Source organism: Cinclus cinclus, chromosome 12, assembly GCF_963662255.1.
Source record: "Cinclus cinclus chromosome 12, bCinCin1.1, whole genome shotgun sequence".
Lineage (NCBI taxonomy): Eukaryota > Metazoa > Chordata > Aves > Passeriformes > Cinclidae > Cinclus > Cinclus cinclus.
Genome location: NC_085057.1, coordinates 20,575,949 through 20,592,269, shown reverse-complemented (window position 1 = coordinate 20,592,269; position 16,321 = coordinate 20,575,949). Strand labels below are relative to the sequence as shown.

Genomic DNA, 16,321 nt, shown 5'->3' with positions numbered 1-16,321 from the left:
CTTTAAAGTTCTGCAAACATTGATTTTAAATCCTGCCCCAGGTTCACTGCCTGTAATTTACCATAAATTTACACAACAAACAGTAGCAGCGTGGGTGGAAAGTCCTGGTGATGCTGGAAATATTTCATCATTAATATCTTCAACATGAACAACAACACTTAAGTCTAATTCTGCTATAAATACTACTTGTATTTTAATTTAAAACAATAAGCTCACAGAGTCACCATCCTCTTCAACAGTGCTGAAAAATAACAAATTCTCCTCAAGTCAGCCTTGAAGCAGGATTTTTTTTTTGGAATCAGCTATCCAAAAGAAATAATCATTGCATGTTTATTCATGAGGGGGTGGGAGCCAGCACACAATTCATGCTCCTAATGAACTCCTGATACCAGTGAGGAGCAGTAAAAACTGCTTGGTGGCTCTTGTCCACACAAGGATTTTATTACAAAGCAGATTAGGGCAGGGATTTTAAAGCACAATAATTTTTCTGTACTAGAAATATCAACTGTATGGTATGGCTTAATTATTTGAAGTGGATTAAACTAAACCACATAAAAGCAACTGTTGCCAAACAATAACAGTGTTCACAGGCAAGGAGTGTGGAATTGCAGTCCAGGCTTCCCTGCACACATGTGACTGATGGCACATGTGCAAGGAGCATGGATTCATCACAGATAATTCTTTTTTTAATGCAGTTTTCTATCGCTTTTGCAAAACCTAAATCAAGACTCAACAGATATGGATTTGGTCCAAGGCATTAAAATACAAAATTTTACCCAGGACTTGGTGGTGCCATTTATGAGCTGTTCCCAAACCTTTCATTTCCTTCTGGAAGTATATTTTCTCCTGCTTGCCCACAGCAGACTTTTCACCGTAATACCCTGATAGAATAAGAATAGACTTGGTTTTTTCTCATTATTTCCTATATTTTTTTACTGGGCTTATATATTGAAGGGAAGGGTAAATAAAATGTTCCTATAAATCCACACAGACTGAGTAAAAAGTACTTACAATAAAATCTGCAAGCACAACTCCTGATTAGAGTTTTCCTTCACTGTTTTTCTCAATGTCAAGATTATGCTTTTAAAACTCTGGTTATAACTGAAACACCAGTTCCCAAACCTCTTATACCAGATAAATTCAAAATTATAATCCTCCTCACTGCTTGAATACTTGCTTAATCCCTACCAGCTTCTCCTGTGCTCTTCCAAAAGCAGCCAAACTGAACCCTGAGCAGATGAGAAATCAGAACAAGCCCAGTAGGAAGAGTGCAGGGAAAGAAGAGTAACAAATGTGAATCACCTCGTTGGAAACTGCAAAAATCAATTTACAATAACCCATGTTCTGTAAGGTTCAAGGCCATGATAAAAATAAAAAACCTGCATGGATGCACATCACAGAGATGGTTACTTCTTTTAAACCCCATTTCTGAAGCTCTGAAAGGATCCCAGCAAAACCTTCCAGGTGCCATTTACAGATTAAATAGTTGCACATTAGCTATAGCTCCTCATCAGGGGAAATAGATTTTTTAATGGCCTTTCCTCCACTATTGACAAGTCAGAAATTAGTGACCAGCCTTTAACATCTCTGGCTAATAATGACATCACTGTCTGTCTTTTGTTCAGCCTTCTTTTAATTTTTTTAAGTACAGATCCACTGTACAACAAACCTAAATAACTGCTCACATCTCTGTGGTAAGAGTTAAAATCCCAAACTGCAGTAGCCATTCCTGCTCCATAATTAATCTTTCCCGTGACACAGTAGTTAAACAAATGCAGTTCACAAATTTTCATTGCTAACAAGTACAGGATGATTTAAACTGGGAGCTGTTGAAATACAGTTTATAGTTCCTGAGCTAAAGCAGAGATGAGACTGAAAGTAGCACCCAGGGTTAAGCTACCACTGACCCAGAACATCCTGCCCAGTATGGAACTGGGATCAACTGGGGGCCACCCATCAGTGTTGGGAATCACTCACTGGCTCTGTGTTTATTCCTCCCTCTTTTCCTCTTCTCTTTGCATGATCATAATTACAACATTTAATTTCAATAATTAAATTGTTCTTATGTCAACCCACAGGTTTTGCCCTTTTTTCCTGATCCTTCTCCCCATCCCAGCAGGGCTGGGACATGCAGGTGAGGAGCTGTGTGGCACTTGGCTGCTGGCTGAGGTTAAACTCATTTCTTTAAGTGCTGCTAAGTTGTAAAGTATTTGTTTTAAACAGTTCATGATTTGTATACACACTAAGGCCCTTCAGTATTACTTGGCCCTGCAGTGAATGCCCACAGAGATAAGAGGATCCCTTACATTTCAAAGCATTAAATGCATAAATATTGGTAATATTGCTGCACTCCTGGTCACTACTGGAATATTGGAAACACTGCAGAATTCTGTTTCAGACAAAGTGAGTGGGTGTAGAGAAGCACAGACAGCACCACTGCTAGAACCTCATTGAAAACTCAAGGATAACTGCTGCACTCAAGATTTAAAACTAACTTCCAAACCAACTCCGTTTCACCCAGAACGAGTTCCAAAGGCTGGCACAGGAAGGCACAAGCTCAGGGACAGCTCTGCTCATTTCTTTGCTCCCAGCAGCTCCTGCCACTGCAGCACTTTGGGCTGTGATAGAACAGCAGGGCAAGCTGGAGACAGCACAAGGTAGAAGCTGCAGAGTGGCATAAATCTAATTAAGTCTAAGTGGTAAGACTAAAGGAATGTAAATTAGAACCAGATACACATCCGCTCCCTCACATGCAAGTTGCACTGAATCAGACTTCCTCTGGATTCTCTAAATCCAACATTCCTACCCTGTGGAGCTCAAAATCACACTAGTCTTAGGCAATAGTTCACCAAAAAGAATGCATTTAAGCTCAAGAAAATCAAGAATACAAATCTAAAATATACTTTTTTAAATGTAGCCAAAAGAAATCCCCTCCTCCCCTGGCCAAAATCGTGGTTGAAATTATTTCCTCAAGGGGTTCCACTGCTGTTCATTTTACCAGTGCTAGTCAATAACTGGGGCAAATCAACCAAATCATCCCTCTACAGTGGCACCACTGAAAACTTGGTACTTATCCAGCAGCAAAGTGAACATGCAAGAACAGCAAAACCAACGTTCACTACAAAGCAGATTTACAGCAGTAAACCAATTATTTTATTCAATATTCAAGGCAAATAATTTTCAAAAATATATACAGAACAAAGGAACAAAAGAAAAGCTGCATTCATCTTAAAAGGTGATTTTATGCACAGAAACAACTCACAAAAGCTGTTTCAAATTCAATACTATTTTTCTAGTCAGAAATCAAAATACTATTTTTCTCCTGAGGTTGATACCCAAAGTGCACACACTACTCAGAAAGCACCAAGGACATTTTTTACTGAGCATGAGGTAACAATCTGATCTGTGAAGTGGCACCGCAGCTTGGCAGAATTGAAAATATTATTCTAACATCAGTTAACCCATGTGAAACTCTTACCATGAATGGTAAAAGCAAAAATATTACCCAAATAATGGGCAACGTGAGCCTCTGACTACTTAAAATTCCCTTCTGCTAGCAGAGAAAGACAAACAAAGAGCTCCTTACTAATGATAACAGCCAACCTGAGAGTTTTTAATCAACTGAAATCTTCACAGCCCACTGATGCCCACCCAGTTGTGTGCTCTTAAATGAGATCTAACCAAAGTTATCTGGGAGTCTGAGTTCTCAACCTTGAGTTTGACAGCAGCTGCACCACAGCTAACAATGCAAATGCAACTGGGAAAAGAGAGCACCTTCACATGAATTAAATAAATTTTAAATTAAACTCATATTTATATTATTCACATATATATTATTAAAGAAAAATAAAATCAGACTATCTCTCCTGCCCACTGACCAATTTAAATGCAAGTTGTTGGGTTTGCACCTGAGGAAAACAACCTCTGAAGTGTTTCCTACACATCTCCATGACCTTGAAGGCAGTTTCCAACACATCTTGGGCTCAGTAAAATTCCAAGCTGGATCAAGCCAGCCTCTAGGCTGATCCACAGTGCAAACACAAAGCAGTTGGATCCAACAAGGCAGGGAACTTACGCTTCTCATCATCAGCATGGACCAGAGATGCTGCTCTGGACAAAACATCCAAGGGAGTCTCCATTCCTCTCTGGGTCCTGCAAAATTCAGAAGCAAAGTTTCAGAGAGTAAATTCAACACAGACCACACACACACACCCCAGGTTTACAGGAGTAACGCACAACAGGAGCATGACAGCAAAAAAAATAAAAAATCCAACTTTCTGCAGTTCTTTTCTTGTTCCACCAGCACAGGATTTGTTAAAAGTGTCACTGCTGAAAACAGGGAAATGCTGGGACTGGCTTTCCCACCCCAAACCAAAGCAGAACAGCAAACTCCCGAGTGCTGGGGCTGTTCCACTGCTCACACACAGTCTAACAGGGTCATCTACTACCTGCCTAAGAATCAGCTATAATGAGGAAATATCAAAGATATTGTCCCTGCAGTGCAGGCACAGCTGGCCTGGCTGCCTGCATGGCTTCAGATCCTCAGGATTCCAGAGAGTTCAACTCCACACCCTCTCCCAGAGTAGAATCATCCAAATTTTATCATTTCATTAAGATTTTTTTTTTTACTAATAAACACATAGTTGGACTCTGGGTATGTGCATGTACAGCCACACATAGAACTATATTTTTTTTAAAGTCATAACCACACCTCAGTAGCTGCTTTTCCCTGGATTTTGCCCCTTACAACACACAATTCCCATCCATGAAAAATTAATTCCCAACAAATTCAAAGTGCCTGTTCCAGCACTACACCAAGCACCAGACTCCCATAAAACCAGTGACTGAGTCACAGCTTCTCAAAGTTTCACATGAATGGCTCCAAAACTAAAAAAAATTAAGATGTTTCAGTATGAAATTCCAAAAATATGAAATGCAAAGGAAGGAAGAGAATAACATGTTGTCAAGATGTTTCTACTGCAAGGCCAACAATTTATACGTGTTTTCAAATAAAAAGGCAACAGCACAGGCAGAACTGTTAAAAAATGGAGAATGAGAAAAACCCCAGAATAGCTGAATTTTGTTGAAGGTTTTCCACAAAAGCTTAGCAAAAATTTCTCTCATAAGAACTGTTTACTGTAACTTACTTTACAGTACAATCCTGGGGAAAAAAAATAAAAAAATAGTGGCAACTACAGAAATCTCAAACATATGTCCAGCGTGTACATTGACTTAACAACAAGCACATGTTTGGGAAGCAATTTCCTTGACTTTGCACTAAAACAATAAACCTCACTATCCTCATCCCCTCTTCCTAAATAAGTCAGACTTTAAACTAACCAAAGACTTTCAAGCATAAAAGGATTGATTTTAAAGTGTTTGTAAGTTGAAATAAATGTATTTTTAAGTTTAAAGCTTAGATTTTAAAGTTTAAATAATGAAATCCAGTTAGATTTCCATAGAGGTATGAAAGAAGAGACACATTTGAAATAACCAGGTTTATTGAAGAGTAAAACATGTTTCTCTCTCCCTGCCAGGATCAGCTTTTGCTCAAGAATATTTTAACTAAACTTATAAAGTCAATTAACTCTTTAATTTAAAGGCAAAACCTGTGGGCAAGAGGTTTTAGAAAACAAGATCTTAGCTTATTTTACTATTTTGTCTTCATGAAATATTTATTTCTTTCACACCTGGCCACATCCTCCTCCAAACCAAAGGAAATATTTGGAAGAGGGTGTTCCCTGAAAAGCCTTCTGCACCATTCCACTTGCATCCCTCAGACCTTGACGCTTCATTTCATTCACAGTTTTTGTTTTCTTAGAGTTTACTGACCCTCCCACAGAAATTCCTCTAAAAGAGTTAAAATTCAATTAGAAAAATGATTTAGATTTGTCCGATCAGGGGATGCAGCTACACCAGACTGAGATAACTCAGCATTCAGTGCTAACTTCATCCTACACTTCAAAGACAGTAAAACAAATCCTTTTGGTCAAGTCTTTAGGGGAAAAAAGATCTACTCTTGATAAACAACAATGTAAAAGACAGTAAAACTTCTTACTAAAACCAAATTAACTACATTAAGAAACTCTTTTTTTCTGTCAGCTTTCCAGTAATTTTCAAAAAATGGGAGTGGCAGATGCCCAATCCCTTTCCAGAGTGTGCTCCCAGTAAGAGAATTAACTGGTGACAGAAACCCACACTGGGAGAAGGAAACAGGAACCAAGTCTTAATTCAGTTCAGGAAATTAGACACTTAAAAAACAACTTGACTGAAAGTGGCCTCAATAGAGCTTTGCAGCTTTGTGTATTATTAAAGTTCATACCATGAGAGAGCTGCTGAGATGTTCCCCTGACATCCAGGCCTTGAGTTCATTCAAAACTGCAAATCCCAGGGTGAAATCCCACATATTCTGTCACTTTTTTAAACAGAGAACCAAAAGTTTAAACAGAGAACCTGCAAGGAGCACTGCCAGATTGTTTTTCAAATCATGTTACATATCTCTTTATCTCTATATTAGACTAACAGAACAGTGATTCTAGTTCAGGAAAGAAATGAACCCAGGAGAGTGAGAGAGGAGGGATCCTCTCTCAGCTCCAAGTTTTAAACTCCAATTTGATCAGAAAATGCTGCCTGGACAGGACAGCCCAGCCATCCCAGGGGAGTCACCTTTCAGAAAGGAAAGGCCAAAAACACTTCCCAGGCTTCCAATAAATTAAATAAAATTAAAAAATAAAAATTAAGAAGTCCAAAGAAAAAAAGAAAAGCACACAAAAAAGCCCCAGGTCTGTTCATAAGGAGACTCCTGACCAAATCCAGCTATTTCCCAGTGTGACACAAACCCACCCATGCAGCAGAACCCAGCCTTGAATTCTCACCTGTTCCCACCAAAACACAACTCCCTCTGAGTGCCTGGAAGGGAAAGCAGGCAGGAGTGAAACAGGAGACACAGTGCATTCCCCTGGCTACATCTGATTTAAACACCCTGGAAACAGTTTTGGAAGTAAATCTCACTGGTTACAAGTCTTAACTGTTAGATACAGGAGACACGAGCCAAAAGCACTTTTTTACAAGCATTCAAGATATTTTTATCTACTGTAATTTCAAATATTAGTTTAATATCTCACAAAGTGCTCTTATTTATCAGTTGCTGCTCCCACTCAACACTGCCCTATTCTGTCCTCTCACCTACACAGCAGCAAAGAAACATTTTGGAAAACAGTAAAGACATAAAATGCTAAAGCAGAGATGTCTGGAAGACTAATCTAAACACTAACACATCTGCAATTTTTTTTATGCAACACCTGAAGCACACAATATGCATTAGTGTAAAGAAACACCACTTTATTTTCCCTCTCCTCCACTTTATTTTCCTTTTCCTCACATTTTGGCAAGATCCAGAAACACACAGAGTACTCTCAGCTTTCCTAATGCATACTAATTTTTTTTTTCAAGGCTATAGAGAGGTGAAAGCTTTAGAAAATGAACATTAAGGTGTTTTCAGGGATTTATGCAGCACCTTCCAAGCATCAGGAGGAGCATGCAGGGAAAAACCCTGAGGTTGCCTGTTTGAAATTCAGTTAATAGGCAGCAGAGCATCACTCACCCAGCCCAAACAGAGGAAATTCTTTAATGCCACCAAAGCTCATAGTCACAGTGGGGGATGTCGGGAAAGATGTGACATAAGGAGAAGAACTTCACATTTGATTTTTAAAAAGGGAGAATGGCAAAGGGAGAGGAAGGAAAGGGAAACAAAGATGATGTTTGGGCAGTGATCTCATACAGAGTGAGGATGGGTCCAGGACAGACCTCAGCTCAAGTCAGGTGCCAAACACATGGACAAAACTGGGTGATGAGAACAGACAGGAGTGCAGGCAAGACAAGACGAGAAGAATTTTGATACAATTTGGATATGAAATCCCAGAGAGAAATCCCAGGCAGGACAACGCCTGGATTACAGTGGGACTGACAGAACAGCTGCACAGCCTCTGCAAACACTTGAGGAACACCAAACCCAGCCCCAGACCTGCTGGGACACATCTACACCCTGCCAGGAGAAAAAGGCTGAACCTCCCCATGGTGGACAGAAAAGCTGGCACTTGAATTCCCACCTGCAGAAATCACACAGATTAGGCTGGAGAAAGAAGAGCAAGATTAATAAATAAAGCCCATTAATTACAACAATGAAAAAAGCAATTAATGAATAACAAGGCACTTGAGAAACCATCAAGACCAAAGTGTAGAAAAACACAAGTACCAGGAAAACAAGATTAATTGAAAAGAGTGGCCAAATAGGTCAAAAGCAGCTCCCACCTGGGGAGAAACAGGCCCCAAACTGCCCAAATTCATACCCAGAAATGCCAAGAATAAACACACTCTGATGATTTCAGTGGGAGAGAGTGAAACTGAGGAAATCCAGACACAACTGGTCAGCACAATCAGTAAATCCAGACAGGGAAGGAAGATAAAGCAGAAGTTGGATGCAAAACAGGTAAATAGAGTTTATTTTTTATGACAGGAGAGACTAAAGTATATTTGCCCCATGAATGAGAATAATGATAAGCACATCGCAAACAAGAATCTTCTCAAAATGGCACACTGCATTTAAATTTCTTCAGCTTTGCTTGGACCATAGCTTCTACTTGTAGTCAGAAAAGTCCTGTGTTGAGATACCCATAGGAAATGTTAAAATGGGAAATGTTAAAACGGGAAATGTGTAAGTGCTCACTTGAGATCTTGATTACCAAGTAACACTGATTATCCCCTGCATTAACAATTCAAAATCTTCAGAGTAAGTTCAGGCTATTTGGTTAAATACCACTTTTTTTTTTAACATACTTATCCCCTACTTTGGCAGTTTTTTAAGTCATGCTTGTTATGCACGTGGAAAATGTGTTTGAACAGGCAAATCTTCAAACAGAAACAACAATTTTACTCATCACACAGAAAATTATAAGCTTAAAGCAGAGCTTTGGTATTTTACCTCGTGCTTTTTGTTGTCTTGCTGCATAAATCCCCCTTAACAAGGCAACATTTTAAAAAGCAAGCTATTAGTAATTTTTGAAAGCTAACAAAGCTAAGAAATTTGAGGTGGGAAAGTCCAAGCTGACCTTGTCTTGTACCTACAAGATCACTCAGAGCATCCTACATGTTACACAACCTGCATTAAACACATTATGAAACATTTAACCACAGTAAAGAGAACTGAACCAAAGCTCCCTTTTCCAACAGAAAACTTCCAGGAGTGTCTGGAAACAAACCAATTAACCCCTGCAATATAGAGATGCTGAGAAGGTTATCAAAGCTACTGGTATGTAAATAAGAGACTCACGTTCTGTGATGTGAATGCTCCTAATTAACCTGCCCCAAAGGGCTGTACAGATATTTTCTATCCTATTTTAGTTACCAGGCTTATTTTATAGCAGACTGTCAGATCTCAGTGGCGCTCTTGGGTCTGCTTCACTTCAGCTCTGGCCCAGGTCCTGCTCTAGGGTGGGTGTAAAACTGACCCCGTCCCACACAGGGGTTCCTGAGCAGAGAAGGAACAGCATCCTGCACCAAAACATCCATCCCTGCTTCCCACAGTGTGCTGGGGATTCAGCAGCAACTGCTCCAGCCCAGTCCTTTCATCAGGAGAATGCAAGTGTACCACAGGCCGGTCCAAATTCTACCAGGAGTTAATCTTGTGAATCAAAGTAGTTCTTGTAACTGAACCCAAAAAGTCTCAATCTGATCCCAAATAACCAGATTATAATTGTGTATCAATAAGTAGAGACGTAGAGAATTTAAGCGAAACACATTCCACAACAGAAATCTCACAAGCTCACAGACAGAAAAATACAAATAAAGGGACTTCAAGTCTGAAGAAGAGCCTTTAGAAAGTTGATTATTAAGGCAGGAGAGGGATATCGCTGCTCAATTGGACAGAGTTTCAGACCTAAGGGTTCTCGGTATCGCTGCCTGCAAAAAGTTTCACTCAGGTTTCCCAAACTGCAGTTTGTTTCTCTGTGAGGAATACTCTTTAACAATTCTCTGTTCTAAAGTCAGAGGAAAACTAATCACAGAAATTACCCTGCAGGAGAAATCCTGGAACTCTTGATCAGCCAAGTCCCCTTTGGTGTAGTTAAAAGAAATGGCCATTATTTCTTGTTCATGACAATCCTGAAGCACCAACACAGCAGAAAGGAAGTGAGCAGGCTCTGTGGAGTGTTAAATTCCCGTTCATCCACGCTCAGAAAAGGGGAGCGCCGGCATCAGCGTGGACGGCCGAACTCGGGGAATTAATTACTGCTGATCGCATCTGGGGAACACGCAGCCAGAGTGACCCCGGGCTGCACAAGGCTAAATGAAAAACCCCTTCCAACGGAATATAAAAGATGCCGCGCCAAAAGCCCTCACAGCGCCCTTGGGACGCGTTCTAGAAGGTTTCACCTCTGCTACCGATACGGCGCCGGGGATTTTCCCTGCAGGAAGAACACGATGGGCGGGAGCCAAGCTGCGAGTTCCAGACAGCGGGAGCGTCCCGGCGCTGCGGACACCCCCGGGCACGCTCCTGCCGGGGCATTTCCTCCGGGGGCTGCCGGCTGGCCAGCGGAGCCTGCCCCGGGCCACGGGGAGCATTCCCTCCCCGCCTGGACCCCCACACCGCCGGGAGGGCTCGGGAGCTTCCCCGGCCGCCGACAGCGCCCGGCCCGGCCCGGCTCCCGCGGGGAAAGCCCGGCAGCGCGGGGGGACGGGACGGGACGGGACGGGACGGGACGGGACGGGAGGGGACGGGACGGGGCAGCCCCGTCCCAGCCCCATCGCAGCCCCCGTCCCAGCCCCGTCCCGCCCGCCAGCGCCGCTCCCTCCGCCCCCGCGGCCACCTGAGCGCGCTGTCCCCGCTGTCCCCGCACTCACCGGCGCTCCGGGCCGGGCCGTGCCGGTGGCGGCAGCGCGGCCGCGGCGCCCCGCGGGCCGGGCCGGGCCGGGCCGGGCCGGGCAGAGGCAGCGGCGGCGGTGCGGGCCCGGAGCAGGCGCGGCTCGCCCGGCCCCGCTGGCTGCGCGGGCCCGCCGAGGAATCCCAGGAATGATGGAATTCTGCGGCGAGCAGGTGGGGAGCGCCGCCCGCCCCCATTGGCCGGCCTGCCGTGACGTCAGCACCTCATTACCCTAATCGCTCTGACGTCACATCCCCGCAGGTAGGGAGCGCGCGGGCCCGGCCCCGCCCCCGGGGGCGGAGGGACCCGGGGCTGAGGGTCGCGGGTTCGAACCCCGCGAGGGCCGGGAGCGCCGCCGGGGCACAGGGGAGCGGGGCGAGGATAACGGCGCTTCTCTGCCACCCTGCTCCAACCCTAAACCTTTTCCTGCCCCGCGGGAAAAAAACTACGCTAAACTAAACCTGCGGGAAAACAACAGAAAAATAGTCGATCTCAAGAGCAAAGCACTTTTTAAAAGCAGAAAAATGTGCGTTTCGAGTTAAAGCACGCTGGCACAGCATCTGACGAAGAGGCTCGGCGTCCCCAGCCACGAGTGACGAGTCCCGGAGCCTGCCGTCACTCCCTGAGGCCGGCTGGAGGATGGGGTCACATCCCCGTCCTCCGCACGATCCGAAGGGAATTGGTGCGAGCGGCTCCGGCGCTTTGCTGGTTACTGCTCGCGCTGCAGCGGGGTTTACACAGAATCCCTGCTCCCGAAGTGACTCAGCCTGGGAGGAGCTGCCGGCAGCCACAGCTGAGTGAGAATAAAGCTGAGCCCTCGCGGTCACCAAACTGCTCCTCTCCCCTCCGCCTGCAGGGCAGCAGCTCCTCGGCACCGCTGCACAAAATGTGGAAATTCCGCTTCCCAGCTCGCGCCCAGAGCATCCCGTCCCCGGACACCAAGGATCGCACAAGGATCTCCGCGTCCCGGCACAGCCTCGGGCATTCCCACGGCAGCGTTCATGCCAAGGGTGCCGTTTCCAGCCATTTAGGAGCAAGTCTTGCTAAAACTTTGCCTGGTTTTAGTAAGGTTATCAAATCAAGCTGTAGGGCAGCTTGTGCATCTGGAGGAGCCACTTCCCCGAAGCCAAGCCGAGGTTTCTCCAAGGCACTCTGAAGAACCTGGGAATGCTGTTCCCAGGCTTTCAGAAAGGAACCCTAGAGCAGGAGAGGATATGGGGAAGTGGTGCACTGATCTGCCGACCACACCGAACATCAGTCCCCAAACAGGTCCCAAAATGGTGCACTTTATCCTCACAAGGACCTGAGGTGGCCTCAGGCGCCTCTTGGAGTGCATTGCAAAGGGAAAGAAAAGGACAATAAATCAACCTGAGCCCCTCGAAGAGCCTTAGGGTTGCAGCTTTGTGGTGGAACCAAAACAGCGCTGGGCAGCAGAAACAGAGAGTGTCTCCCTGGAACTCTGCTCAGGGCATTTCTCCTGTCCAGCTCCTCCTCCCTCGCTGTGACAAAAAAAGGCACAAGCACAGAAAAGGCACCGCAATTGTGTTTGCTCGAGGAAAAGAAGCACCAAGGCACAGCAGGGGTTGTTTGAGATGCTGGAACTGGGATTTTGCACGGAATGGCGGGGGGAGCACGGCTCCCACGCGCAGCCAGAGGTGCAGCCAAAGCAGGAGCCCAGCCAGGGATGTGGGAGGTGCGGGCAGGGAACGGCCGGGGATGAACCCACACACCCTGCACTTGGATTCCTTGAGAGATCCAGAGCCCGTGAAGGCTCTGTGCTGCCCAGTTCCCATTTAAAACTCCATCAAAATCTTGCTGACACTGAAGTATTTTCATATCCTTGCAAGGACAGGTCATGAGATCTCCGGGCCACCAAAAGCTAGCCAAAAGCACATTCCAAACCTAAATTAAATCCAGATCTAGACTCCACACACCCAGGATATCTAATAGGAACACTTCAGTTGATTAAAAAAAATAATTAAATGCACAGAGTCAGAACAACCATGAACATAATTCTATACATGTTCCAAAACCTTAATCTGTGACATCTATAACAATATAATTTCAAAATTGATATTGTATTAATAGACTACTGGAGGTTATTTTCATAACCAGCAAGCAAGAAGAGGAGTTTGATGATCTAATATTTGGGGGAAAAGTAGTCAAAACAGTAATGTAAAACTTGTTGGAGAAAACAAGATACTGGACAAGAAAAATACTATGGAATATGGAATACAAAACCACAGGCACTGAGAAAATACCTGAACTAGACATTGGTACTTATCACAAAAATCAACTGCTGAAGACTAATTACAAGACTTTTTAATATGTATCTCTGAGAAAAAAAAAGTCTGCCTCTCCTGTTTCTAACTGCTGGAGGGAAGAGGTGGGAAGGGTTTCTTTGTTTAACCAGACAGAGCTCCTGGGATGAGGAGGAGCTTGAGAAAGGAGAGGTCGAAACAGCTTTTGATCCTTTGGAGCTGCTATTACAGCTCCCAGCAGAAGTTTTAGACCAGGATATTTATTAAACATCTAAGGAGCCTGAGAAGCATCAGCTGGCTGGGAACAGTGACCCTATGCATTCCCTACAGACAGATTTCCATTGCACTGGGGTGTCAACATCTGTAAAAACCAAAATAAAATGAAGTGCAAGTTGTCAAACGGGAATCTTGGAAAACAGAATCTTGGAATCTTGGAAAACAGATCTTAACACAGCACAAGAAAACCTTGTTGGAGCTGCTGAACTCAACACTTGCTGCTCACCAGACAAATCCACAGATTAGGAAAGCAAACCCAGTCTTGGGTGATGAGCTGTATTTTGTTTTGTTCAGGTGTTAAAATTCGGTTTTCATTTAGCAGGAACTTTCTAACCCACTGCTATCAAAGGCTCTTTGCTGACTCAGATACCAACAAAAACTTACTTTGCTGAAACCCAAAAACTCACCAAGATACCTGAGGGTTTGTAGCTGAAACAAAATAAAAGTCGTGCTTCAGCACCCAGGCAAGGCACCCAAGGTATAATGCAAATCCTGGGATGCCACTCCTGTTCCAAATGTGCATTAATCACCAAAAATTAATCACATTCTTCACAAAGAATGGCCAATTCAACAGAAGGCTTAACCCCTGTGGGAGGGAGCTGTGATTGTGGCTGGCCGTGGCTCTCAGCTGTCTCAGGACCATGTCCTATGACTTTGAGGTTTTTTTAGTACAGAGGCAGGAAAGGTCCTGAAACCAGAGGGCAACACTCCATACTCCAGCAAATTGCAGTCTGCAGGGAGATCCCATGGCCTAGTCCTACAGACCCTAGTCAACCATTAATCCTGAAATTATTACTGAAATTTTCTGGCATCTGTTCCACGACCAACCAAGAAAATAGTGCATTTCCATTATGAATAAGAGTTGGTTAAAAATGCCCTGGGCAAGTTTCTCACTCCACATGGCTCGAGCAATGGCATACCTCACTTTTGGGACAGACTGCAGTGTTCCCCACCACGGGACCCAAAGGGACCCAAACCTGGCCTGCTGAACTACTTCTGAGTATTTCAGTGATTTCTAAGAGCAGCAGCAGGGGGCAAGTATCGTGTGGCTTCAATCAACAGTGCAAATGCAGAGCTGCAAAAAGCTCTGTTTTCCTTAAGTGCCCATCTAAGGAAGGAATTTACTAGCTGGCATCACTGAATGTAAAAAAAAAAAAAATTGAATTCATGGAAGTTCCTCCAGTTTCTTTCTGCTATCCTTTTTGGTTTTCAAACAGCAACAATATAGATACTTCTTTTCCATCTGCTAGGAATGCCTGAAATTCCCTGGAGTCTGCAGAGAAGCTCAGTGCGTACCAAACTCTGCACAAAGATGATGCAGTTGGTGCCAAAAGCAAACAGTTTCTCCAAGCTATCATAAACGTCCATTATTTGTCACAGGTTTAATGAGGCACGGCAGTGCCTTGCCATCTCTGTCAGTCCAATTACAGTGCATGCTTCCATCTATCCACACCTTCTTTAATAAAACAGGTTCCACTTACACCAAGTGACAGCAGCTTTTAAAATCAACCTCAAAGCATGTTTTATCACACACAAATTATGTGGCCTCAGAAGCAAACATCTTTTCAGCAATGTTAACACTCCTAAACTCTGAATCTAAAACTCTTCCTTGCAAAAATCCACCTTCAGCTGCACTGCAGCCCAAAGCTGCCTTATATAAAAACACACCCAAAATTCACTATACATATGATTTAATTATTTTAATATAGTTTATTATTCATTACACCACAATGTGTTAAATTGCAGTAATTCCAGCCAGACAAGTTGATCCAAACTGTAAGTTGATGGAATGGTTATTTATTACCTGCTTCAAGACAAAGCTTGCCCTCTTCATAATTGTCTGCCCCATCATCCAAGGGAAGATGAAAAGAGACAGAGTAATTTCAGTTGGAGCAGGGTCAGAACAGCAGCACCATCTGCAAGCAAACAATGAGATACTTTCAGACTCAAACAGAACCATGAACACCACTAACTCTGCTCTTTCAGGACATTTAACCACAGGTACTTTTTGCTTGCTTTGTTCTAGAAAAGATTTCACCCCATGGAGGTTCCCATAAGATGAAGACAGACAAGATAGCTGAAAAAAATTAAATACAAAAGGAATGTCAGATTAACAAATTAAAAGCAACCCCTGGCCACAACCCAGTGGTTTTAATTTGTTAAAGTTTTGTTAAATGCTGATAAAAAGACCACAAATGGTTCACAGAAGAACTCCTAATGGCAAATTTAGTGTAAAGGAAAGGTCAGAACAGTGATCCACGGCTGAAGGTAAATATTCAGAGTAACCTCTGTATTATGCACTTTTTTTCTTATGCAGTAAACATCCACATAATAGATTTAACTCCCTATTTGATTTGTATCCTGTCTCTCACACAGGACCAGGTGAACTTCAGTCCAAATGGGATCATTAAAATCACAAACAGGTTGCAGCTTAATATGAGATGCAAAATTATTTTCAGAGTTTCTGCATTAATTCACAGTAAGCAACACAATTGACATACATTTGCAAGCTGTAAGTAAAGGCTCCTCAGTCCCCAGGATTTCTTCTAAAGCAAAGCCACCAGCAGCAGGTCACTGGACAGAAGGAACCGGGCATCAAATGATGTTCAAGCCCTTTGGAATACCCATCTATCAGCCCAAGGATGCACATGGAATCACTCTGGAAGAAGCAAGCTCAGTCACACTGGCTGGATGCAAACACCCACCCTGACTTCCACATGGCCCCCGTGGCCAGCTCTGCAGTTCTTACAGCCTGATCTTGCTAACTACTGAGGACTTGGGATTCTTCCTGATTGGGGGTTTCTGGACTAAGGTCAGTTATCTCCTCAGGACAAGTGGACTCTCTCCTCAGCTTTCCAGGTGTGCCCT

At 43.7% G+C, this 16,321-nt stretch overlaps 1 protein-coding gene across 1 annotated transcript in view; it reads right to left on the bottom strand.

The window, feature by feature from the left end:
* The window catches only part of VGLL4 (vestigial like family member 4), a 79,919-nt gene that overhangs the window by 60,739 nt on the left and 2,859 nt on the right, over window positions 1-16,321 (bottom strand). Inside the window, exons 3-4 of the mRNA XM_062500582.1 lie at window positions 15,258-15,369; window positions 4,076-4,152 (exon numbers count right to left, since the gene is read on the bottom strand). Of these exons, the coding sequence (XP_062356566.1) occupies window positions 4,076-4,139 (64 nt within the window). The 5' untranslated portion in view covers window positions 4,140-4,152; window positions 15,258-15,369. The remainder of the gene's footprint in view (window positions 1-4,075; window positions 4,153-15,257; window positions 15,370-16,321) is intronic.